The sequence below is a fragment of the Corvus cornix genome, chromosome 5 (genome assembly GCF_000738735.6).
Source record: "Corvus cornix cornix isolate S_Up_H32 chromosome 5, ASM73873v5, whole genome shotgun sequence".
NCBI classification, from domain to species: Eukaryota; Metazoa; Chordata; class Aves; order Passeriformes; family Corvidae; genus Corvus; species Corvus cornix.
The window spans coordinates 39,605,967-39,633,797 of NC_046335.1; the positions used below are offsets into that span (position 1 = coordinate 39,605,967).

The following is a 27,831-nucleotide window of genomic DNA, read 5'->3' on the forward strand; positions in this document are numbered from 1 at the left end:
AAATGGTATCACTAGCTCTGTTTTCTAGATCTCTGACAGACAAAGTCCCATGACAGAAACCCAAGTGTCCAACTTGAAAAGCCAAAGAAAGGTTTGCACAAGGGCTGGATGCTCGTAAAACACTACAGAAGGAAAGGGGAGTAATACAGGTGATACGGAGCTAAAGCATGGTGCCAAACAGGTCAGCCTCAGGCCTCGCAAACTGGCAAGTCCCCTTTCTCTAAGAAAAAGGATGGGCTACAGAAAAGAATATGAAAGACAAAAGTTGCTTTGTGGGTGAGCCACTATAGGAAAGCGGGACTTGGGAGTAAAAGGTACAGGCTAGATGTATGAGCTAGATGGAAGAAAAGAGAGCATAAGCCAGAGTGTCCCATCTCATACCCACTACCCAGAACCCTCCTTCTACCTGCCCACATTCCCTCATTTCCTTCTGTCTCTTAACAAGCTTCCTTACTTCTATAATCAATTCTCTTCTGCTACTCCTTCCTCCTAAATTTTACTCTTTTTCCCTCCCCTGAAAAATGCCCATAAATTCAAACTTGGTCCAGATCAGGTGGCAGCACTTTTTTCTCCATTCCCACTGAGTACAAATATACAAGTTTAAGCCAGGTGCAAGCTGACGGCAAAGAATAGCTCTTTTCCATCTGGCTCACTTGGCTACCAAAAAGTTAATCTTTTAAAATTACCTGGAATAATTTGACCAGGTAGACAAGTTGTATAATTCAGTATCTGACATCACGCAGCTGAACTGTTCTTGCGTGCACCCCTTGTGGGATGACAGACTCAGCTCTCCACGCTATTTCTTGCATTGCAACACAATCTTCAACACTGCTTTGTGGCACACAGAAATAGCCTCCTGCAGCTGCCTCCTTCTCCTCCTCCTCCTCCTCATGGCCTGTAGGCCAGTAAAGAAGCACTCAGTGCAGCGGGCAGCCTCTCAGAAGGCATTCTCTACACCAGAGTTCCTCTGGAGCCCTTTGCTTGGGGCAATAATTGGAGCCGAGCTCCTGGGTAACTCAAGACTGTCACTGGATAGTCAATGTCCAACCACAGAGGGTGTCAAAGAGGCTTTTGCTGGCAGGTTTTTAAACTCCTACTCAGCACATACAAGTACTGATTGAAATTTTTTTTAATATTAGAAATGTTTGAATATTTGCAAAGTATTTACAGCTCCACAATTTATGAGTGAATTTCAGAAACCAAAGAATCCTTACGCTTTCTCTGGTTTTGGAATGTTTTTGTTTGTTTCTTTCTGGTTTTTTAATTTCTGGAGCATGAGAGCTTCTTTAACGTTCTCAAACTTTTCTGTACTGTGGCAAGATTTTAAACATGGAGGGGGGAAGCACTCTCTCTCCATCCTTATTCTCCAAACTCACTGAATCATTTCTAACTTGAGTTTCACAGACAGTTTTAAGCAGAAACTCTTCTCTCTCTCCCTCAAGTTTCAGCCTGGAAAGTTAGAAATTGGTGACACCTTAATCAACTGAAAGAGAAAATCAGGCAAGGATTGGAGTAGGCTTGGCCCCTAATGCACCAACTCCTTTTCTACACATCATCCCCCTTCTGCTCCAGAAGTATCAGGAACTTTCTTTGTAATATCTAATTCACTAACACAGTCAAGCTGAACTCAAAGCAACTGTTCTCAACTTGTGCTTAATTTAAAGACTTAGGCTTCTATTTTAGTTCTCAGGACAAACTGCTCCCAAAATCTTGTTTGTTTTTCCAGCCACATTAGTTTGGTCTAACTAAGGTTGTTCTCTTTTCCTACAAACCTTGCCTCACTAGTAGTTGTGATGCTCTAAGGACAGAACGCTGCTACAAATACTGTATCATCAGTAATAGAAAACAAAGGGGCAGTCACCAGATGCTAGCAAGGGTAAGGGTGCTTGAACATCTTCTTAAGGACAGATGTTACTCTATGTTCTTTTTACTCGGATCTGTATTTGGCCTATCAGTAATTTCCTCCTACAAATAAGGATTTACATTCTGTGCTCACCTCCAAATGGAAGGCAAGGATATCCCTTATTTAAAAGCATTGGTTATATCCATGCTAAGAACTTTACTCTCAGCTTTACCATTGCACAGTAGTCTCACTCATCCTGCATATGGCCTTGGACAGAAAGTCCAGTAAACTCACTCTCCATATATGCAGCCCCTAGTTGTGTTCAGTGTGAACCATCTGTGTAACTATGGCAAAACTAGAGCAAAACTACTCCCTGTTCTGGGAGAACACTGACACAGGTAAGCATCTCCTGCCCAAATTTAATTTCTGACATAACACACCTGGAACAAGGATTATGCTTCTGGTATCACTCCTACTCTAACACAAACATCAGGTCTAAGACGACATTTGAACCTTCAATACACATGCAACACAGCTTAACCAATGTAAGAATTTAACTCCAAACTGTGGGAATGCCAAGCTTGCTGCCAGCCCTGCAGAGGTGGAAAAGAATGTTTAAAGGAGGTGGCCTGGCTAATTTTTCCACATAATGCTACAGAGAAGTGGGCTCACATGATCTCTTCTTGACCCAATCAAGCAGTTTCATGCTGTTTAGGTATCTCCACTGCAGCTTTAGAAACAGGGGACAAAACCAGCACTTAGCTATGAGTCTACCTGTCTTTGCCAGGGCTACAGCAGTGGACTCAAGCAACATTCAAGTTGAAAACCTATCAGACAGTAAAGGTGAAATAGTTTACTTTAAAAGAACATCACTTCTCTGATTTCTTCCAGTCTGGAGCTGTGACCCAGATCAAATGAACTAGAAGTTGAGAGATAATTAACAGGTAATAGAGAGAACAGGAAATCAAGCATAAACCCTACAGAACAGCTAAGCAGAAATAAGCTAGACATACCTAGCACAAGAAAAGGCTGTACTTCCAGTCTACAGCAACACTTTGGATTAAACTACACAGGAGGGGCTTGTCAGCTATTCTTCCTACTTAAAGGAAAACAAAAAAAACTCTAGACTGGCTGAGCTGAAACCACTACGCGTTGTCTGCCTTAACCTCCCTTCTCCTTCAAATCCAACACTGATGCTCCCCAAACCCTCTCTAGCTTTAGCATGGAAGCTGACAAAGGTTCCTTTTAGAATCCTGGACCACAGAAGCCAGAGATAAATCCATCCACCCATATCTATTTTTGTCTCCTTTGCATATACAAAATTTCTTTCGCCCTCCTACCTCTCAAACCCATCTCACCCTCCTCCCCTCAAAAGCGATTAAGGAAAAGCTGTAGAAATATTTGCCCAAAGCCAGAGCCTGTTGCTGGGCCCAGCTGTATTGTTGGTAGGAATACACACAGCAAACTTTCACTGTGAGGAGCCCCGCAGGACTCCGGGCGCTTCGGGGAGGCTTTGTGAGCCCAGCTCTGCATGCACTAGCCAGGCTATTGTGAAAGGGAAACAGAAAAAAGTGTTACAAACCCCAATGCTCTCCCACTCTCATCTCCCCCCACCTCCCCATGTGCCCCCCTTCCACCAGCCGCCACCTTCCCCAAGACAAATCGAGAGGGGAGGGGGCCACTGGTGAAGAGACTGAAAAGGTTTCCTCAGTTAGATTTAAGGCAACAAGTCAGGGCTGCAAGGAGTCCTTTATCCACCAGGGAAGCCTCCCACTGCTCCAGAGCTGGGCCGAGCGGGGATCCTGGGGGCCAGCTTTCTGAAGGCTGCCATTGATTTGTCACTGATGATAAGTGAGGCCGGAGTCGTTCCCACCATCGCCTGCAGAGGGGACGACTCTCCCACAACGCCCGGCAGGGGAGAGGGGCGGCAAAGGAGGAAATGCAGAACCCAATGGTTGAAAAAATCCCAAATGGCTATTTTTCTTCTAACGAGCTGCAACAAAAAGGAGCAACCGTGCTGAGACCGAGGCAGGGGACAAGAGGCAACAGTGCACAGGGGCAGCGCAGTCACCCGTCAGTGGACAAACCTTCCCAAAGGAGAAAGAGCAGGGGGGATTTCTTCAGCCTTAGCCGCCAAAGGGCCTCGCAGTGCCAACTCGGTCAAACAATATTGCTTCAAAACCTCTCCAGCTGCTCCCTTGCCAATAGCTTTTAAACCTGTTCTATTTACATAGAGACACTCTTCTCTCAAGCACATGCTGCTGGAAACTTGTTCTTCTGCTTTTTGGGAGGGGAAATCTTTTCTCACAGTACTAAATAAATGAGAGAGGCTAATGAAGCACCATGTCTAAAAGGTGAATTCCCAAAGCAACAGGAGATCTTAAAGGAGCACCAGAGCTCCCCCAGGGAACATACAAATAGAGCAGCAGCTGCCTGGGCAAGACCAGATGCAGATGGGTGAACTGAAAGCAAGACAAAAGGTGGAGGGGGAGGAAGGCTGAAAGAAAAAAAATCAGCAAAAGAAGTAATGATCCTTGGCCTTTCTGATGTAACTAGTTAGGAAAAACCATCAGAACTGGTTCAACTTGCATTATAAAATGTCTCTCTTGTGTTTCAAGACACTGAGGATGTCTAGAAGTAAATAGGACACCTTTCCTTTCTTTCCCTGCCCTTAGCAAAAGCCCTCAGCTATCTTCTGCCCTGGCCAGGCTGACGCACACAGGCCTTGTTGCATGGCCTGAAGAGCAAGAGGCACGTCTCCAGAGGGAAAAGAGAGTCACGCCTGCAGCTTCTTTCCACTTCAATCAGACTAGACCCAGCAATCCAGAGGATCTTATCTGGCAATACATTACCTCAGGACACTTGTGCACAGTTCCTAAAGCACCAGTTTATAACCCAGCACGCTAATTTATATGGAAGTTGCCAGGCTGTAAACTGTGACATTCAGCAATATTTTACCTCATATTCAGCCACTCAGAGGCACAGGGTGGATCACTGGGAGTAGTAATTATTTCAGATATTCTAGTTAAAATTTCTTGGTATGCAAGAGAGCACAGCCTCCATGGACCCTTAAGATGGGGACGAGCACAATATCAGAACCTTAACAGATAAAATCCAGCCCAAAAACTTCATGAGTTTAAACATAAAAAAAACCAAAAAAACCCCCAACCCCAAACCTCATTCATATTTGGGAAATAGCCAGCAACCAGTTAGCTCAAAACACAGGTTTAACATTCTTCTTTCCAGAAATATCACTCTCTAATCAAGCAGCCACATCCTAAACCAAATAAAGCTTTTGAGCAATCCTAAAGTGCAACCCAATTAAAGCCCATTAAAGACCTCTGCCTCCTAATGAGAGAGAACTAAACATCTCCTGGGCTTGATGAACTAACCACTCAGACTATTGCCACTGCTTGGGGACGTGGAAATAGGCTTATGTCCAGTAAGACTCCAATTTGCACACCTGAATAATCTCAATAGCTACATGAGAAATGGGATTAACAAAGCCAGTTTCAGATGGATTCATCTCTAACAGTCCATTTTGATGCATCTTTTGCCAAATGGAGGGAGAGGATTCTTTCATGTCTAACAAAATGCAAACTCATGAGGAATCTTCACCCACAGCCAAGTTGCTTCTGTGGTCCCTTCCCTTTATTGTGAGGCCTATTTTCATGAAACTTCTATTCTCTGGGACCAGGTTTTTTTTGTGAGAAGATATGCACGCATATTGAAATAACCATTGCTTCCATAGAAAAGCAGGCTAAAGATGCCTGTGGATTTTTCTCACAAGAAGAGTCTGTATTAACAATATTATTAAGAACGGCTTCTGATACTACTTCCTGGACCAAGTTCCAGGATTTGAAGTGCGTATCTAAATAAAAGATTCCTCATAAAGCTCAGAAACCATTTAAGCAGGCACATCATTCAGCCCTGGAAGAAGAATTTTTCATACTCGAAAAGCTTTTAAACTCTTCTGTGTCCTCCATGCAAGCATACTTCCTTTTGCTAGAACCATGATCTCAGGGCCAGAACCCATGAATAGACAGCGTGAAGTCTCCTGTCTTACAGTTGCATTTACCACAATGACTCAAGAGCAATTTTCCTTCTGTTATTCCACCATACTTTGGGGAGTAGGGTACAACAGACAAATCAAGTTGAATCAAGCTTTTAAGCCAATTTGTGGGCATTGCAAGACATAATATTATTCGGCTAAATATAGAGTACTTCCTCTGATCAAAGAGCAACCCAAACCCATCAGTGCTATAAATGCTACCTAAAATGACTGGATAACAGTAGAGAAGTGACAGAACACAGGACTACTTACTTGTCTGCTTGTAGCAGAATTTTATCTCAAATAATTACAGTCTACCTTGAGAAGTTTCTGGGAGATTTTTCAGTTGAATACAGACTTTTTTCACTCTCTTTCCACACCTAAGTGGAGAAGTTATATACTAATTATTTTCAATAGCTGTGCAGTATTTTTTCAGTCAGGAAAAAAAAAAAAAAAGAAGTATTTCCAAGGAGGGAAAAAAGGCCCTAGTGCGCAGTTTGTATCTTGACTAAATTAGCTGAATTTTTCTGGTACCTTATGCTACCATTCCCAGACACTGTAAGAATGTAACATTTACTCCTGTGGATCATTCTCTAAGTAGGAACAGCTGGTACATTTGGACCTTAAGCCAACAAACCTTGATGAGTCAAGATCAGATCAGCTTAAGTCACAGTACCCAACTAAGCTACACACCATTATAGTCATGACAGCATCTATCTCAGCTTCAGAGGCTGAGCTCAGTTATCTTTCCCAGTTCCTGGTCCTTTATTCTGAGGCTGAATGTGGTCCACTAAGTCCAGATTCTGAGAAGCATGCTTAGAGTTTCACTACCCTCCCTTCATTTTTTACTGTACGTTATCAAATGATGTGGAATTACAAATAGCAACAGCATTCTGGAAATCATTCCCATACCCCTCCTTAAAACTGCACAAACACTTGGCAAACTGAATACATAGATGATGATTTAGGTATCAAGGCCTCAGAGGAATATGTCTGTTTTCCATGGGGAAGATAAAATCTCCTGCCCTTCATGCTGTAATCTAGTTTCTTGATTTCTTTCCAGGTACCCCTCTGAAACAAACCTTCTGTGCACAATAAGCAAAAGACAGAAAGCAGCCTTGACTTAACTATATTTAAGTGATAACACAACTCTCAGGTTCTCCAGAAACACAATTATGTTTGCTCAAAACGGGAAAGAAGCTTCAGGAGGGTGATTTTATATTCATCAGCTGTGCTACCCTAAAGAACTCTTAGCCCTCCTTCCCTTTCTCCCAGTCCTAAAACCCCCATAAACTGGCATAGCTTTGTGCAGCCTGATAAAAAGACGGATGAGCAAAAGTGGCACAGTGGGCAACAAGCTTCAAAAAGATGCAAACTTGAAGGATCTTCCAACTGTTCCTCACCCAGCCCAGTTTGATTTCTTCTTTTGCTTCACTGCTTGAAGAACCATGGCCTCAGAGGCAAACCGACAGAAGTAGTTGGGGCCATTTCCTGTTTAAGGCTTTACAGATGTGTCTACTATAGTGGCTCACAGGTTATTTTCTTCTTACAGTCTGCTTACCAAGTGTTTGTACATTTGGAACTAGGATAGGCATACTACTGTGCTGAAAATTCTTATGAAAAGGAATAAACACAGTGAATTAGGTCATTCTACACTTGAGTACAGTAAATGTTTAAAATTGTAACATTCTAATCTGGGGAAAAGCCACTGACTTTAGTGTGCAGAAAAAAACCAGCTATTAAGCAACCAGTCACCACGGTTAACTTCTTTACCCTCAAAAGAAAAAAGTCTGTGGACTCCAAAATAAAGTTGTCAACTATCCTTAGAGAAAAGTAAAAAAATCCCAGACCTAGCTATTATCACACCTGGCCCAACAACCATGGGGAATCTTTATGCTACAGCTTGCTAAGATGGCACTCCCAACCCAAGTTCTGTACAGCTGATCTCCAGGGGATGCAGGGAAAACCACTTAAGCTATTGGGTAAATACAGCCACTGGAGCCAATTATGTGTTTACAGAATTCTACCCAGCAATCTAGCTTGCTGCTACAGAGCAGCAGAAAGGAACATTTAGTAATTATTAGGTAAAGTTGGCCACAGCTAAACTATCCCAAGTCAGGAATCTAGGGTTAAAACTTGGATTTCTAACCAAGCCCAAGTTAAGCTTCTGGTCTCAAATTTCTTGACCTTTGTGATTACATGGTTAAATACCATTCTGTGATCCATCCTAAGAGATGCTACAGTCAGGATAGGGGAAAGGGCGGAAGAGTCGTGGACACAGAACAGATCTCTATGAGCTGGGTTTAGATATGATGCTCCTCATTAGACTAGTGCCAACTGTTAATTGAATATGCTGGCACATAACAGGAACATGCATTATCCAGGGCAAAAAGAGCAACTAAATCCTCTTTAAAGGACATTACATCTGAGAAGAATTCTCACTCTCCCAGTATCAGACCTCAGATGCAACAAATGTCTCTAATTGTGTTAATCTTGCGTGCAGCATATCAGAGGAGGAAAAAGAATAATTAGAGAAAGGCAGCTTCAACAGAAGGACAGGATGGAGAAGACAGGACAAGAAGCATCACCATATAGACTAAAAGGCAAAGCTTAAGTGGAGCCTCTATTTACTACATTAATCAGTATTTCATTGAGGGCTTTTTCCTCATTATTTCATACATCTGTCGATTTAGCACATGTAGAAATTACTAATTATTCAGAGTAGGGATTGTCCTTACTGTATGCACATGCTGCATGTAACACTGTGAAGCTCTGATTTCCATTAGAGTGAATCTTTACGTGATCCAATTGACAATTCATGTGTAAGATTCATCCTACGCACATCTTCCCCTTCAGCCTGCCACATATTCATTCAGGGAGAACAGGAATGGCCATTTAGACAGCTTATGTTTTCCCACAGCTAGCTCTGTCTTCCTGTGACTAACCAGACACTTCACATCAGCACTGCCATTTCTGCATCAGCTCAGGAGAAGAGTGGATTGTGCCTTCTTTTGTGTGCATGCCCAGGCCAGGCTTGTCAAACCACATCTAACTACACCAGTGGAGGGTGGTGGGGAGAGCAAGCAAAACTGATCCAGAGTCTGCGAATAAGGGTCAAAAACCAACTCTCTGCCAGACATCGGTCATTTAAAAGGCAAGATTAAGGAAGAAGAATCAAGGCAGTAGCAAGGGGATAAAGCTTTTCATATTCAGATTGACCATTTCTCTGGCAACAACTCACAACATTAGTTTGTGGTAGCCCAACTAAAATAAGATAGTAGGTCTTTGCTTCCAACCCTAATGAACAGAAGTTTCCACCACAAAGGGCATCACCAATTAATGTACTGCACCAATTGCAACATCTATGGGTTGATATTTCATCACACTTGGATGCTAATACAGCACTAAGACTGTCATACAAGTAACAATACAATAAAGAGGCCTATGCTTACATAAGCCACAGAAATTAAATCTTGGGCTTGAATTCTCATCTTCCCTTGTTTCTAGGGATAGCCATTCCAAATTACTATTAAGGCAAAGCAAAGAAGCAGCAAGTCAGTGCCAAAAAAATGCTTGGTCTTGCCTCCCTCTGTCCTTCCATCAGGTCTATACTGATGAGCAATTCACTTCAGCTTGCCAATACCACACAAACTGTGGTTTCACCATCCTGCAGGCCAGTTCTGTGACGGACCAACAAGCTGGACTGATTCATCCAGCAGATATCTACACAGACCTATCAAAGGGACAAGAGAGTGTGACTGCTCTCTGGGTCAACCCACAGTTACACCAGACTAGGCGCAACAGGAAACCACACCCCTGGGCCAAGGAAGCCCAGCAGCTGGAGGCCAAGCCACATACATTGCAGGCAGAGAAGAACAATCTTCAGCAGTGACAACATCATAGCACCCCCACCAAAAAAATTTCTCTCTGAGAGATATCAAGCTTACTAAAAGAAAAGGCAGCAGGAGCAAAAATTCCTCCAATTTTGCTATTCCAGAACATGGGCTTTATATTACCGTAAAACTGTATATTGGTGACAATATTTCCCATAAAGCGAGATTATCCTAAACCCTACTCTGAATCAGTAACACACCCTTGTAAGTCATTTGGAGTTGCATTCCTAGTGCCACCTGAAACAAGCCACCGTGTCCCAGGCAAACCAGACCTCCATGGTCCAACCCACTGTTCAATCATTTTAAGCAGTGTGTTTAATTTACGAAATTTAAAAAGGAGGAGAGAACTAAATTGATAGATATGAAGGAACAGAGGACTGGCAAAATGCAATTCATGATCCATAAGTCATCTCTTCTAGCATGCTTGCAAAAGACATGGATCTGCAGAAACGCAAGTGGGCGATAACTGGGGACAGTTGGAACATTGTTTATTTCCTGCTAGCAAAGACAGCAGTTCAGGCCTCCAAGGATAAATCAAATTTCTTAACCAGGTGGAATCCATACAACAATGGGCCACAGAAAGAAAGGAGCCAATTCACAACAGCAACAAGAAAACAAAATTACTAGAGATTTTAGAGACGAGTTCTCATCAAAATCTGCACTTGCAAAGAGCCTCATGTTACATCAGAACTCGCAGCGCATCCCACCACAATCAATTCAAAGACACTTTTATTGGCAAAACAAGCTCTGCAAGTGTTACCCACATGTAAAAAACAGCACGCTTGAGTTTCTTCCAGAAGTGGATTCAAGATACGAAGGGCCTGTCTCCACAGAGGCTTTAACAGAAAGGGATACATGGCATGGAGTCCAAGGATAGAAATTAAATGTTCCAAAGAATAACATTTTATTTCTAGTAATATGAGTGTTCCTTGCTCTAATATATTTTATATTTTACTCATAAGATTATAGAATGTTCTTCTCAGCCTCTCCTTTTAGTTCTCATTCCAATATTTTTTTTTTATGGTATCCTCCCTGTATCCAACTTGCAATCCAAACTGCACATGCCAGTTCAGTATTTGGTAAAAGTCTGACTTGATTTTGCACTTTTCACTTAGCACTAGGTGCTAAGTAGTAGAATAACTTTGCACAATAACTCGTGGCAGTCTAGTTGGCTAGCAGGGTCGGACTTCTTTTTTCTGCTATAGCAGCTTGTGTTCTGGTTTAGATTCTGACTAGTTTCTCATGTGAATTTTGGATTAAATTATTTGCTTCCCAAGCGTCAAAAGGCGTGTCAAACCCCAGAAACAATGTTTTCATAGGCATGGACAGCATTTTCATTTGGTTTCAATCTGTGATTATCTTGTACTTTTAGGTGGAGACAACTTTTGCTGCTTTGGATGAGATTGCATAAAAAGAATTGGTATTGGTGCTGCTGAGATCAGCAATGGAAATCCTTCCAGTCCTACTCTGTAGCAATCATTACATAGATCTCATAGATCTAGTAATTTCATGTCTTTGCACATCTGAAAACAAAAAAGTTGACTTCCCTTTGGTTACAATGGAAGAACATACAGAGCTCTGGAGTTCGTTCTTATGGGAGTCAAATATTTAATTTGCTCTTGATTAGTATAGGAGGAAAATCTCAGCACTGTATTCAGTTCTCATGGTTTGAGCAGTTGAAACACGTCCTACTTGCTGGGGCCACTTACACAGCCAGCACAGCCACAGCCACACAGAGCCTTAGGCATGCAAAGGTTCCTGAAGGTCATTAGTGTGGGCCTGTAGAGGGTCTGTGCTGTCTACCCATCTTAGCTCAGTCCCATCCCACAACAGATAATATTCTCCTTATGGAGTTACTGTCATTTTTCTCCTGTGAGCCACCCCCATTCTGCTTGTCTCTAAAGGGCATGGAGCCACAAAGCACATACCTCGGAGACTTTGGTATGCAGCCTGCAATGTCAGAAAAGCCGGCTCCTTAGGCTACCTGGTCTTCTGGGGTGCAACTCAAATGGCCCTCTGTCCTCACAACACTTCAAGAGGCAGGTTTAGCATTGCCACCGTATTTAGTTTAAGATCTTGACATACAGGATGCAAAGCATGTTGTTATATTGTTCAAGGAAAAAACCAAGACAAACCCAGATAACATTCTCCGTGCCTTTCCCAGATTAACCTGCAGGACCAATGCACTGCAGTGTATTAGCCAACAAACGTAGGTGTTTTGGCAGCTGTTCCTGTTACTTAATCGAAGCCTGAGCTCAGAGCCTGTTTTGCCTGAGCGGGTAAGTCAAGATGTACATACCAAAGATGTCATCTCTACCTCACTCCCTTCCTTGCTGGAAGGCTTCTTCTGTCTGAGTACTGTTTATTTTTATCCTACAATTGATGAATTGTACATAGGTCTAATTTGCCCTGTTATTTCTCCCATTATTTCTATATTGCAACTGTGTTAGGTTTCACCTTGTGTACCCAATTAAGCTAAATGGGGTTTTGCCAAGCTTTTAAAGGCAGCAAGTGTCTACTATCCCCTCTTTCTTGCCAGTCTGCTCTAAAGTATCTCATCACAAAAATTGCTCACGGGTCCTTTCTCAAAAAATAATCATCTGAGTTTCTCTTATTCTTCCAGCATACATCATCAAGTTTGCCTACCCAGCACAACCAACCAAGAAAAAGTTACTACATGGTATCACAGGAATTGTCCTTTTTTTTTTTTGTTTTAGACATTCCTTTCAAGCTTAAAAGTTTGCTCACAGACTTCTAAAGACTTGTGGGTGAAGAACTAACCATAAGAAGGCAAGAAAAGAAGCACCAAAAAAACACCCAACATTTTCTAGGGACAATTGACTGGAAAACTCAAACCTAAGCAATTTGCTTATTTTGTTCTAGTCTGGAATTTGCACTAAGAGCAACAGAAGATTACAGCTCCTCATCTTCCAGTTCACAGAAGGCAGGTCACAAACAAGAGAAACCTCAGAGAAATAACAGGCTTCTCCTGTTAGTAAGCAAGCTGCTTCAAGCCAGTTTGTAGGCAAAGGTTGCAGAAGTCAAGGAACACCAAGGTTGGTCTTGCTTGAGTACTTGTAGCATAGAAATTACTCAGCATAACTGCCAAAGATGCAAGGATGACAAATCTGCCCTTGTAGAGGAGTTGAGGCACAGACAGGGGATCCACCTGCTTCCCAGACAAAAGAACCTCATGCCTGGAAAAAAACCCAACAAAACAAACAAACAAAAGAGAACCCCCTAAAACCAACAACTAACACCCAAAAGGCCTAAAAGTCTTCTGTTGTTTAAGGTAATGCTGACTGCAGGTCTGAATTCTTCCATACACTCAAAAATGCAGTGAACAAAGGCCTACAGACAGTATTGATTCATGAGTGGTGACAGTTCAAACTGGAACACATGAGGTTACCACCCTAGTGGTGGAGACAATTGCTTGGCAATCAACTGTTCATGAGTCAACACCCTCTTGCAGCTGCTGTTCACTGGATCAGGAAAGAAGTCAGATCCAGAGGCAGCCTTCCCTGAGATAGCAGAGGGCCATAACCACACCAAACAGACAAATCAGTCCTTCCCTGTTTCCAAGTCAATGCCCAAGAAAATTCCCTTCACCACTTCATCTCTGCATGCATACAGCTCTGAACTCAACCTGCTCTTTCCTTGTATTAAACTTAGGTCTGTTTGCAGGGCAATGACTGTTGCTCTTGAAGGACTCCTGCCCCGGTCTCCCATTTACTCCTACATCAGGATTTCTAAGATTTAGACACTGAATACTTCTGTTTGAGAGCCATGATAAAAATGCAGATAGCCCTCTAGCATTCCTATTTACCAATGACTATTCTGTCCTATTTCTTGGCTATTAAAGCCTCCAGAATGGCAGCCTGCAATCTATCTCCCCTTTCCCATGCCACAAATGCTCTAGTTTTCTCTCACAGACAGACTCATTATGTTTTTCCTCATGCTAATAGGTACTATGCTGATCAAGGCCCTTTTATAAAGGCAGCACAAATTAGTGGCATGTCCTCCAGCCACAAGAAACTCAACTCAGGCTTTTCAGGAGTAACAGGCTTCAAAAATCACAGTGAGGAGAACACAGCCTCTGAGGCCTCAAAAACCTCGTTTCTTAAATTTGCCAAGCCTGAAGAAGTGGCAAAGTCTGAATAACAAAGAAAGGACAGCAGTAAAGATGGCTTCCTCTTAAAAAATGCAATTTTAATTCAGAGAATTATCCCACCTCCTGGTTCATCCTCAGAAGCTTGGAAGAGAAGCAGGAAATTACAACCCTGAGAGACTTCTCTCTCTCTCTCTTTTTTTTTTTTTTTTTTTTTTTTTTTTTCCCCCCCCCCCTACCCTCAGAGTTGCAAAGAAAGGATTTGACTATTCAGCAGTTATGGAAATTTAGAACTAAAATCTGGTGGGAGCACAAAGGAAAAGAAAAAGAAAAGAGGAAAAAAAAAAAAAAAGAAGGTGTGTCTTTACTTTATTCTAATCCTAGATCCCATGAGACAGTTCTGATACACTGAATGGCTGCACCTTAAGCAAGAAGCTCTCCCAGCACTACCAGCTGTCACCAAGTCAAATGAACTGACTGAGCTGGAGATTCAGGCTAAAGGAGCAGAGTGTGTATTTCCCTCTAACCTTGCATAGTGCCAGAATGCTTCTTACAAGCCTTTCAGAGAAGAAGGCTGAGAACATCGGGTGCCTATGTTTTAACAGTTCACAATCATGATTCACTCTTTCACACAGCAAGTCTTAATGGGGAAGGGGAAGAGGAGTAGGCTCCTTTTCCAGGAAAGCCGCAATTTTCTGCCACCAGACTTACAACTTGCTTCTGTATCCAGACTTCTTACCAAACCCACAGTAATCTCCTATTCTCACTTCATGCTTTTGTCCAGGCAATTATCTCCAAAATTCCAGCTTCTCTCTTCAGTTCTGCCCTCCCATTTCATACACTTTTCCAGACAATACTATCCTCCAAAATACCTTCCTGGACATCCCACTCAAAAATCCTTCTCGTTTATGTGCTCCCAAGGCTGACAGATCCCACATTCCACCACTGCAGATAGTTCCATAACCACCTCTATCTCATGGGCTCACCATCTCAGTGTTCTGCTAATAGTCTCCCTTTCCACCTCTGACTCCATTGCTAGGCTCCTAATACTTCATAAAATCACCCCATTAGGTCAGGGACTCTACTGTCACGGATTCCTAACAATTTGTCACATCCTCCTTTAAAGCACTAGTAAAGTCTTTCCCTGTCTCAGCAGTTAAATTCTGCTCAGTGCTCACCTTCACTTTCAAAATTTCCATCTTTTATCCTACCTAATTAACAACTCTTTCTGCCATCAGATCCCACATAATTACTCCACTTGGATTTCCTTACACTACTCTTCTGTTCCGTTGCCAGCTCAAGTCCTTGGCTCTCATTTCCAAAACGCCTATCTTTGCTTCTGTTAATATCTATACTCCTGTATCCTCTTACCTTCTTCTCATGGTTTACTCTTGCATCTGCTTCCTCATCTGTAACTTATTTACACAGTTACCAGCTTTCAGTAGTCTTTGATAGCAACTCCTACCCAAAAACTCTATCTTTGTTCTAAGAAGCAATTGGAATGAAAAACTTTAGAAGCTTTTCCCATTAAACCAAAGCTAAAGGAAATTTAATTAGAAAGCTATACCATTTTAATATTGACCTTATCTATCCCAGTAGAATTATCACACCCCTGATCCTTATCAGATGTCAGATGTCCAATTAAGACTATAAGCCCTTTGGGGCAAATGTAGCCTCTTCCTTGATGTTACACAGAGCCACAGCACCTAGACCGATCCTTAAGTTAAGAAAAACACCTTGGAAAGTCAAAGAACTCGATTTTGCCAAGGGCAACACCACTCTACTGTGATTTGTAAATTATCAGAGAAGTTAAAAGTCCTCACTCTTTGAAACTTCAAAATGCAAGAATAGGGTTCCCCTCAACAGAAATAACGTCTTACCACATCTGACAAGAGAGGAGCTGGGTACAGAATGCACTGAAAAAGTTTTTCCATGGTATCTCTAGCTCCTTCCTGCCTCAAATCTCCAAAGCCATCACTTATCCACTTCGAAACAGCAGGAGAGTCACTTCTTTTTTCCTTCTCTTTCCAGAAGGAGCACAGCAGAAATAAACCTCGAGTGATAAATTATGCACCACTTTTGTGTGGCTGCCTCTTGGCCAGACGGGAAATTTTTCTCCCAAAGCCTTTTGTTTCCAGCTTTGATCCCAGTGTTGGATCCGCTCTGTTCAGCTTTCCCTCAGCATGGAGGTGAAGGGAGAGCTGACACAGGCCAAGTTCAGGCTTACTGCAAGTCACAGTCAGATCTTCCATTAGCCTTCTCCCCTCCCCCTTTCCAACTGGAACTCTCCTTGAGTTTGAAAAGATCCTATTAAACATTTTCCAGAGGGCCTTACAGAGGATACATTATTTTGATGGATGCTGGGACTAAAGGAGGAGGATTTCTAAGTACAGTGAAATAATGGAGTTTGTTCTAATGGGTTTAAGAGATGCCCGGGGGCACCAAGTAAGTTCCTTCTCTGCAAATCAAAAACACAGAAGACCAGAAAATGGAGCTGAACAACTGAACGCCAGGAAGCGGGGAAATCGGGCTCTATTTAACTGCTGCTCTTGGTTACAGCCAGCTTCAGGCTGCTTGGAAAAACAGCACACACACACATCACTGGCACAAACTTAACAGGAGAAAACAAAGAGACAACAGGGGTCAAACTGGGGGTGGCAAGTAGGAGAAGGATGCAAGGCTGGGTCCCCACCCCCTACCAGAGAGTCGGATCAATTATCCTTGAATACTAACAAGATTTCTGATTAAAGAACTGCTGCTATGCAATAGAAACAGAAAGCTCCAGCAGCTGGGAGGGGCTGTCAGGCAGTAACAAAGAGACACAGAAGACTATGCCCTGCTAGGGCATACGGAGGAAGTCACCATGCTGGTAGCCAGGAGAGGGGTCTCCCCTGCCTGGAGTCATGATAGCATCTCACTGCTGGTAGATTTAACTCCAAGAGTAAAACTCCACCTTGACACTACAGAATATGGGGTCTGTTTTCAGGCAAATACATTATCTACTGGAAGCCTTGCTGGACAACAGTTCTTTACACAACCTCATCACTACAGTACAAGAAGGTGAATTCTATTCTACCTCTAACCCACTCAGGGAAAAAATCTGGTGCTTTTTACTTCTGAGTATTGCAACACCAGAAAGTTGTGATCAACATACAACAGTTGGAGAAACAAGATCTGTGCTGTCTTCAGTCATACACTTTTTGACAAAACTGCAACTGGCAGTACAAACATTGAATATGCATCTACATTACTGCCTGTTAATCTTAATGGTTTGTGACTTGCTGACTGGTGGCTAATACCAGAAGAACCTAATCACCTAAGAACCTCATGACAGACAAAGCTTCTGTTAATACTTTTCAACCCACAGGTGTGCTAACATGCTTATACCAGAATGCTTAATGTATCTCATACCATCAGAATTGGGCTCGTGACACTTCAATTCCCTTTTTCTCTTTGTCTTCTATATTCAATTACATAATTCCTTGATATGAGGAATTTCAGTCATTCACAATTTAGCACTACAAAAGTCAACAAACATCAGCTCCATTTGATATTTATAAAGTCTTTATGAAAACTTATTTTCCTGCTCTTACATAGTGAGTCTCCTTTCATCTACACTCATAACAGCTGAGGAGATTTGCTCCTCACAGAAAGACTGACTACAGTTCAAGAGTCCCCCAGACTAAATGCACAGGCTGGAACACTTCAGCATTTAACAGACAGTTCTGCATAAGAGAGACAAGAAAACATGCCTGGAAAGCTGAAAAACCTGAACATGAATTCACTCACAACAGCAGGGCAGCCAAATACTCCCAGGTAACAGTCCCAGAGCAACCAGATATACAGCACAAATAAACCACAAGTCTACAGAATAACAAGCCCCTGGATCCATACAGTTACTATCTTTGGTACAGAGAAATGGAAATCTACACAGAAGAAAGAAGATATTCAAGGAGCATTACAGTGCCCAGTTTTCACTCAGTAGAGACAACAAAATCCCATAGAAGAGCAATACCTAACATAACAGCAATGGCAAAGAACCACTGGCACCACAGACACAAAAGCAAGAGTCTAACCATCAAGGACATGAGATTCATGGATGACAACTACATTCAGTGTTTTCTGCTGTGATTTGTGTGAAAGACAGCCACCAAATATAGTATGCCATTTAAGGGAGCAGGTTTGTTGTATGCCAGAGCTCCAGCTCTGGACGTTTTATCAGGCAAAGCCAAACATCTTAAAAGACAGTCAGTTTAAGTCTACATATATACTATCTTATTATGTAAACACATAGAAGAAAACATCACAAATAGGTAAGCTAGAAAAACCAGAGGACTAGAGAAATTAAGTATCCACCTTTCTTTTACATGTCTTTTAAGAACGCTTTATTTACCAATTCACCCTTTCTAACAGAGAGTCAGTAAAATTTCTGTGGCTTTATGATCTTTTGACCATCAGCAAGAGAAATGCAAGTATTATTAAAAAGAGAAGCAGTCACAAGCAGCAAAGGAATTCAATGAAGGTGCAGAACATGCATTTACTATATAAACCTATTTTTAAAACCTTGACTGGTTTTTAAGATAATATCTCTTTATCAGCTTTTATAAGTGTTATGAAGCATATATTCTATTGTGTTCAACGGTAGGTTGCATTCTAGGGCAAATGGAGTTGGCCTTGGGCAAGACAATTTCTACTTCACTTCCCACATTTACAAAACAAGGATAATATTTGCCTATTTCACAAGAGTGCAGGAAGATTCAAGAGCACTATCAGACTACAGATCATTCTCATAGAATTAATGTTTTAACTATTTTTTAATGTTAATTTCACTAGTCTGAAGAGTGTTTAGGAGTAAAAACAAAATGCAAATGACTTTAATTTCTTTTTCTAGTTAACATGGAGCAAGTACTGCTTTCTGGTTTGAAATACAAACAACTGAATGTATCTAACCACTTTTTCTTCTGTAACTTCAACAAATACAATGTAGAGAAACGGCTACAAGTTTTCTGCAATCTCATTTTGTGGCCCACAGGAAGAGAATATTCCTCTTCAAGGTTCACAAAATACTCTGGAAATGCAAGCACTTTATGTAACTAAGCACCTATTAATTTTCTTGCTGCATACACCCACACTCCCAATACGCAAGAAGTTTCTCCACTGCAGGAAACAGTGCTATAGCACATAACTGAAAGCTTCTGGAAAGAGAATATAAAAGAAAATTGCTTAGATACACTAAATAATCAATAATGTTAACTTCATACTGGAAGATTTATGCTATATGCTTTTCCACTCCATTTTAGTAGACAAAATTGTCAAAAACAAAACAAAAAACCCACCACTTGTCACTGTCCTGCAGCATGTTGCTCTTCATTTTAGAAGTACAGGGAATGCTACTCAGTGCCATCACCACTTTGGAAAAAAGAAAGTCTTTGGAAAAAAGATAATTCAGGGTGATCAAGAGATCTGTGACTATTATCCAAATTGCTCATCAGCAAACCCCAGCAGTCTCAGCACACCCAGGAAGTAGAACATTATCAGCTCCAAGCTGACAATAAGAAAACGGGTGCTTTGCACTTGGCTAAGAGCTGTAGAACCAACAGCAATGCCAAGCACAGGCAGTGGAAATTGTGATTCCCACTGCAAAATATACTTCTACAGAAGTAACACATTCAGGTTTGCAATGATAAAATGTAGTCAAGATGTTTGAGAGGTGAAGCTCTGATAGTAGCTATGTATTTTTCCGGCAGAGCTCCAGGAGCCAGAACAGCAAACACATCAGCCAGACAGGTTCTGTGACATTCTGTATTTATACTAACACAGAGCATCTTAACACCAGGTCCTTCTTCACTCCAGCCACCAGCGGTGCATGACATTAGCATTAAATTCCCTCACTACACCTGTTTTTACCTGCAACACACTCTTCCAAGAGCTCAAGATACTTGCAGACCTCTTTTGTTGGTTTGGGGTTTTTTTTGGCACAGACTCCTCCAGTTTGAACTGCCACTATCCACTACAAAAGAGTCAAAGGTCAGTCTTGCAGACTTGTTTGCTTTACACTCTTCTGTACTGAGGCAGAGTAGTAAATGACCAAGTGTTTCTAACAATTCACCTGTTTGGCATCACAACTTCTGTGGATGCTTTATGACAGTTAAGCTGCACATCAACCCTGCAGGTACTTCTAAGGAACAACTTTGCAAATTTTCTAGCTAAGTGGAGGAACACCAACTCATGGCAAAGTTTGGCATTTTCTCTGCACCTCCATCCTGATATCGCCTGATGTTTTTCCTTGCTTCAAATAGGAAAAGATTGCTCAGGAATTGTGTCCTTGGTGCAAAATTGTGCCCTTATTTCCTTATCTTTCAATGAAGGAAAGAGGATATTCACTTCTGGAAGCAGTTGGCACATCCAGTCATAAACTTACAGTCACTTGACAAGAGGATACACGAAAGTGCTCTGATGAGAAAACTACTTGAAAGAGAAACAAGCTGCCATAAAAAAAGCATCCTAGAGACATCAAGGAACAACCACGTACTAGCAAACTTGCATTTTACAATCAGACATCCCCCACATGGCTGTTAACAGCCCAGACACATTAACTAGGAGCACCTGGGCAATAGCCAAAATAAAACACATCCAGATCTGTACCTACTAAGAGCTATCTTTTAGATCCTTCTCACTCCTAGAGGGCAGCTAAGTATCTGTGTGGCATTTGGGAACTCAAGAGTACTTCTAGCTTCTAAAAAGCAGGCTTTCTGACACACAGAACTACACCCCTCTCTAGTCAGTCTATCCAAGCTAGCTTAGCACATTCTTCAAAGCTGCGTACAGTTAGGTTTCTTGTTAGAAGAGAAATAATATTACTTGAAACCCAAACTCCCTATGATTGTGCCCCAGGGACAATACTTGTAGAATGATGGAGGTCAGCAGCACCACTGCAAATGCTTCCTGTAGTTTCAGGGTAGCATAGGAGAAAACGGATGGGTGAAATTCTACAGCAGCTGCCAAAGCAGTGAAGGGAGAGAAATGAGGTACGTATCTCCTCTCCACACCCCTCCCCCAAAAGCCTTCTAACTCTTTATAAACAATTCTGCGAACCGTTTAGATGTTTTCCTCTCCACCGGGCGCACTTGTAAAATAAAGAACCCCCCGCACAAGACGAAGAAACAGCAGATACCAGTTGATAGAGCAACCACAAAGCTAAAGTTTTTATGGCGAGACTTCGTGGGACTAGCTCCCGGCTCGCTAAGAGCGCAGCGAAACCCTCCCCTCGTCACTATTTTTGGTACCGCTCCTGCTGTGGCCCCGCTGTGCCAGGGCGCTGCGGGAGGACTCCCAGTCCCCGCCGAGGCGAGGCAGGTAGCCCGGGGCGCCACCGCGGAGCCGGGCTGTACCTTTAAGGGGCCCGTCGCGGCGGGTGTGCGGCTGCATTCCTGCTCCGGAGCGGCGGCTGTCCCGACACGCCGGGCACGGCAGCCTGCGAGGCAACCTGCGCACCCGCCCCGGCCCGGCCCGCCGCTCGCACCGCGGGAACAAAGCCCGCGCCCGCCGCCGCCAAACTTCCGCGGGGGGCAGCGGCCGCGTGGGCGCTGCGGGCTCTCCGCTGCGGAAAGCCCGCTGGCCAGGGCAGCGCCTCTCCGCGACCCGCGCTCCGGCCTGCCGGGGCACTCCGCCGGCTCCAGCCCGTCGCGCCGGGGCACGGCGAAGGCGAGAGCCTCGCGTCCGAGCGCGGGACGGGGCGCGGACAAAGCGCGGCGGCGGGGCGGCGCAGGACAGGGCTCCCCGCCCGGCGGGCGCGGGCAGGTGAGCGGCGCGGCCGGGCAGAGCTCTCCGCCGGGGCACGGATCGCCGCCGCCGAGCCCAGGACGGCATCTGGGCCCCCCGCGCTGCCGCGGGGCAGAGGGTGCCGCGGCAGCCGCTTACCTCTGGAGCGGAGCAGCGCTCCCAGCAGCACCAGCAGGAGCTGCGGAGGCGCGGGCAGGAGGCAACCCCCGCCACGCCGCCTCATGGTGGCAGCGCCCCGGCCCCGCGCCCGGGCCGCCCGCAGCGACGTCGCGGGCTCCTCCTGCGCGGAGCACCCCAGCGCGATCGCCACTCGCTCCGTCCGCAGCCGCGGCAACTCCGGGGCTGGGGGCTCCCTCCCCGCTCCGCCCGCCCAGGCCCGGCCCCGAAGGAGGAGCCCCGCCAGGGCAGCCCCCGCCCCGCTCCCCCCAGCGCCGAGGCACTTCGCAAACTTTCGGCGCGGCAGAGGCGGTCTCGCGGCCGAGGTTCCGCGGCGAGGCACGCACCTCCCTTCGCCACCCCCTGGGGCCGCCCAGAGAGAGACCCCTGGGCTCGCCCAGAGCCCCCGGACCCCCTTAGCCCTTGCCCCGGGTGTGGCTCCCTCACCGCGGGCGGGGAAGCCCTTCCTAAAGCTGCCCCGGTGTTCGGGGCCGTCGGTGTCGGCTCTCCCTCTCCCAACTCCCGCAGCATCGCCAAGGAACATTGCTCCGGGCTCTCGGCTGCGTGCCGCAGGGTTGCCCGGTATCCTCCGGTCTCCGCGCGTTGCCACCGCTTCCCGACTTCTGCCAGCTACCTGTACCCAGGACAAATCGCAGAGACCTTCTCCCCGTCCCGTCCCCGTTTGCCAAACTCCCTTCGAAAGGGAAATATTCGCGAGCCCTTTGCCCAGCATGCATGTTGCTACTTAGGAGAAACATCTAATTTTTCCCTCCGTTCGTGGCAACTAGTCTGCTATTTGGTGTTTTGCTTATAGCCGCGGTGTCCGAAGACAGCTGACTATGTATGAATCTCAGAGACCCTAAAAAAAGATTTAGGGTCGTTTCCTGCAGGAGTAGAAATTAACACTTGGACAATTGGCTTATGTGCCTTCTGTTCTGTGCTGCATTAAAAAGCAGACAGGCTTTTACTGGAAATCACCCTTAGAGCCAGTTTTATGATGCTCTGTGGCATTATTTGACATTTTAATACGTTAGGTTGACAATGCAAGGAGCTGTTGTTAAATAATTAATCTCAGTTGATTTCAAAGTATTAACTTTAACAGAAAGCTGAGTCAGATAGTCCAAACCCCAGACCACAGGGGAAGATGAGAATTTTGTCAAATTTACACCAAAGGGCCAGTGATAGAAATTATCTTATTTAAAGCCTTCCCATAGATGAATCCAGAGGAAGCTGCAATTAATCCCATCCTTTAAACAATCACAAGAAAACAGCACAGCATGTGATTCAGAGAATCCTGCCACTCCTATTAATTAAGCGTAAAATGGTGAAGACAAGGGGTATTATTAAAAATGTCAACATAAAATTAAAACAGGGACTGAGTCTTGACAAATTGAGCTCAGTGAAAAGAGAAAATAATCCAACACAGCTTCACTGAGGAGAACTCCCAAGAACAGGAACACCACAAGAAACAGTAAGCAGCAAACCATGTATTAATCTACTGTACATGGCCACCAAAATTTTTAAAAAGCAGACTTTTTCTTTATATGCAGAACCACTGGTTCAAGATAGGAGTAGATCCACGTTAGTTTAAGAGTGCAATAGCACGTCGACTATGGCATTGAATTCTATGTATTTGGTAGGCAAAGTGTGCAAAGTTGCAGAAGAGTAATGACTAATATAGGTAGTCAAGAGGGACTGGTTGAGGTGGAAAGATTAAAAAATTCTATTATAATATTGACTTGGAATCAGTGACAGACTGAGGCACAGAAAGTATAGGCAATTATTGTAAAGTAATAGACTCTGAGATATCAGAGTTTAAGATGGTTGAAGGGGGAGAGTTTGGAATAGTGGGTTAAAGTTAAGAGAGAGAAAACAATAACCTTGCACTGACTGGGGACTGGCTGACTGTCTAGCACTATATCTCCCCAAAACACAGAGCAACATAACCAAAATTCATTTGAATTTTCTACCAAGGCTAGATCATCAGGTAGTATAACTCAGAGGAGTCCTTCTGACTTCAGGCTCACAGAAGCTTTTAGAAGTTTACATGCTGAAGTACTGAGTGTGATAAAGCACAGACACAGGGCCCAGAACTTCCTGATAATTATATACTTAGGTCATGGAACAGTCTTTCAGCTGTTGAGATGAGTATTTTCCTATGTTTGAAACAAAAGCCTCTTGAAAAATATTGTCCTAAATGCAAATAAATTCACTTGTTAGCTCTTCAGTTCTTCTTTCCCCAGGGAACAATTGTTTTTACCCATTCTGTTAAAGTGTGTTTACCAGTCCTCTGACTCTTGCACTGTATTCTGGCAAATAATTTCCTCTCTAAGCTCAACTCAAACTATATCACTGTCTTATTAGTACTTTTGAAATCCCCTGGTGAAATGTTAGAGAAACATGTAGTACTGTCTTTCACAAAAATCTCCTAAATAGGTTGCAGTTGAACAGACGAAAATTTATATTATAAACCTCTCAATTACCTACCTGTCGATAAAATACTATGATTGAATATAGCCCTGATTACATGTGGGATCTTTGAGGAATAATTGTAAAATAGATTTATGCAGTGTAAAATGGATATTTATGGTAAAAGTAGAGGAGCTTCTAAATAATGTTGGTAAAAGCCATATGCTTTGGTCTTGCCTCTTTCAGACCAAATAACTTTAAGACTATGTAAATATCAGAATACACTTCAACCCATGCACAAGATAGGTACTTGCTTCTACCCACACCTGTGAGGGAGGAACATCATGAAGTAACCTGCAATAATTTATAGATCACTGATAAGTGATATATAACGCAAGTACTGTAAGACAGATGAGAAAGAAGTAATTAAAATATAATTAACAATTAATTTATATGACAACATGCCCAAGCAAAAAAACTCCACCAGTCATTATAAGTGGAACAGGAAGAAGATTATTATCCTAATAACCATTTTGGGACATAATTCAGACGCACCCCCTCCAAAAAAAAACATTAAAGAAATAAACCAATCCAATGATATAAAGTAAGTGCCATGAAATACTACTGATAGTTTACATAATTTTCAGGGTGATTTTAAATAACAAACCTGTGCCAGGGAAAAGACAACAAAGAACATGGTGTCATTGGAAAAAGAAGAAAGAAAGGGACCAGAACCAGGTAGGATTATTAGAGAAAATACACTTTATCTATTCTGAAACTGCAAAGATCTTAATAAGAGGTTTAAAGAAAGAAAGGGAAAAAAAAATTTTAAATGGCCTAAGTCTTACCTATCAAAGTACTTTTAAAGGATTCAAATGAGCTTTTCCTTGCAAAGATGCTTCTCCACACCTCAGGTTTCCTAGAAGAGAATGACACATTGGGTAGCTTAATTGTTGTGTTCAGAAAGGTTTGAAGCAATCGTGTTTTAAATATTTGAGAGAATTAATTAATTTACTAGAATGAAAAACGCACATGAAAAATGAGCAAAATGCATTTGTGCTAAATCGAGTTCCCTTTTTTAGGTAATGTAAAGCTCACTGCGTGAACAGAAGGCAGCAGACACTGTACACCTTGTATGGGTTTTAGCATCATCTCACAATGATGATAGAACGACATTTTAAATACAGATAGGGGGAGATGTGCAAGCATCTGATAGAAGGAAACCACAGTGGTCATTAGTCTTTATTCATCAAAATGCAAAGGCACCTCAGATCTGTTTCAAGATATGTCCTGAGTTCTGTTTTGTCTACTATTCACTGACATGAATTTTGTCTACTGTTCACTGACAACTTAAATGATGCAATATTTATGCTTGTAAAATCTGTGCTACAACAACTGATAACCTCAAAACAAAGGCAAAGGGCTGCAAACACTAGGAAGGATGAGATCACACACCCCAAATCCTATTGACATATCAGTCAGGTTGTCCAAAAACCAACCAGGAAAGATACTGTAGTGAGAAACATATTATTCTCAGGAAACGGAATGAAAAATGAATAAACTGCACTGAATTTTGGACTAGGTGTGTCATATATGAGACAATTTGATTTCTTAAATTCCCATAGTACTGAAGCCCCAGTTGCATACTGTGTCTAGTCCTGGCTGAACACTTTAGAAACATAAACACAGCTGAAGAGAAACAAGAAAATAATAAGAACAAGAAATGTATAAATTAAACCCTTTGAGAAAAAGCTGAAAGAATTAGGTATGCTTAGTCAAGAAAATAAAAGCTTCAAGCCAGATGCAGCTTCCTGATATACACAAGAGCTAATTACAGAGATGTTGATCAGCCATCTTCTATGGCTCCAGTTGAAAGACATGAAGGAGTCAACTTGATTTGCAACAAAAAATGCTTAAAGATTTTGCTGATCAGCATTCCAGCTAAGGATTTTTCAACACAGGAGTAGACTGTCTAGGGGGGCTGTGGAATCTTTTCCACTGTATTTTTATAAAAACATGATTTGATAAGCATGCTGCTACTAGCCTTGATATGTTTAGTCTTGATGCAGTACAGACTGGACTAGGCGATCTTTCGGAACCCCTACCAAACTTAGGTTCCACAATGGATATAGTTCAGGAAATTCCAACTGGAAAGATAATTACAAACTCTGCACTCTGATTGATCAAATTCTGTTTTACTAGTGAGCTCCACTAAATAAACAGAAAAACCATGAAAGCAGTAAAATGTTCCCAACAGAGCTCTAAGTTCAAGATAAAATCACAGGTATCAGACCATGAGATTTTCCAGTGGCCCTTTTCATTTCTGTAGTCATTTTACTGGTACGTTACCCACATCACTTCCCTCTTCTGTATCACCAGTGAACTAAAGAGGTGGTAGCTTGCATTACCAGGTAAGTTAAAAGGCAGATTTTACCCATACATAAAACAGTTGGGTATCCAACTTCACTGATGGACATGTAAAGAAACAATTTAATTTTCCAAAGAGCTGAGGGATTGACAGCTTTTGCATCTGGTTACCTAGTTTGTAAATTATGGTCTTTATAAATTGATGTAAATTTATGGTCTATGTAAATTGATTATTACATCAAATAAAATGTTAGCATTGGTTTATATTTTATGTAGTGACTTTTTCCTTTGTTGCCTTCCCTTAAGTTTTCTAAGTATTGGCACTACTACTGTGTACCCAGAGATGCTCGTAGGTGTCATAAACATTCAAATACTGTCACCATTGTCCTCTACAATGTTTCTCAAGTTACTGCTCATTTAATCTTAATAAAACCATATGCCATCTTCTGCAGTGTTATCACAATCGTTTTCATTTACAAAAATAGAAAATTCAGGTTAGCAGGTCAAAGCTTATGTATTACTTAATTTTCTTCACCTTTCATTTAACTGCTGCTTTCTAAGCATTCCAGTTGCACATTTGTTTTGGGAAACTTTATGATCATCTCATGGATCACTATTAATTCTACTTTGCAGTACAGCCCAGCAAAACTAAAGATTACATTAAAAAGCTGAGATATAAATAATCTTGCAAAAGGTCCTTTGTAATGTAATGACCAAAGTACAGATTCATCTAACCCCACCCCTTTTCATGTGTGTGTGTGTGTAGCAGGTGGGACAGAAATCAACCCCCAAGGCCCTTCAATCTTCCACTCTAGGAAGGAAAAAAAAAAAAGGAAACAAAACCATAAGTAAATTGACTCTCATAAACGAAAAAAACCCCCAAAACCAAACAACAGACCAAATCAAACCAAACCAACCCTTTCTTCGTGTTTTCTTTGAGATGGTAGGTCTTTTGAAAGCTGGTTCTGCTCCTTCTTTTGCTGGTTCCCTAACATCCTCTATGTAAAAATAATGCAAATAAACACCCTCTTCTATTCCTGATGAGACTCCTCCCTGCAGTGAAATGGCAAATATCCAGGCCTTGCACAATGTCTGCATTGCAAAGGTAGCCTGTGGCCTACCCTTAGGAACTGCACAGATTAATACCTTGACTCTGGCACAGAAAAAAAAGAAAAGAGGAAGAGCTTAAAAGGAAAATGTTCTCTTAAAAGCCAGCAAAAGA

General features: G+C 42.7%; 2 protein-coding genes across 4 annotated transcripts in view; one reads left to right on the forward strand and one right to left on the reverse strand.

Moving 5' to 3' along the window:
• LRP4 (LDL receptor related protein 4) overlaps positions 1-22,015 on the reverse strand; it is an 83,772-nt gene extending 61,757 nt beyond the window's left edge. For all 3 annotated transcript variants that reach the window (XM_039552455.1, XM_039552454.1, XM_039552456.1), the window contains exon 1: positions 21,816-22,015. In XM_039552455.1, the coding sequence (XP_039408389.1) occupies positions 21,816-21,900 (85 nt within the window). In that variant the 5' untranslated portion in view covers positions 21,901-22,015. The remainder of the gene's footprint in view (positions 1-21,815) is intronic.
• A 2,922-nt stretch (positions 22,016-24,937) lies between these two features.
• The window catches only part of C5H11orf49 (chromosome 5 C11orf49 homolog), a 92,130-nt gene continuing 89,236 nt past the window's right edge, over positions 24,938-27,831 (forward strand). The window contains exon 1 of the mRNA XM_010413051.3: positions 24,938-24,980. Coding sequence (XP_010411353.2) covers positions 24,938-24,980 — 43 coding nt within the window. The remainder of the gene's footprint in view (positions 24,981-27,831) is intronic.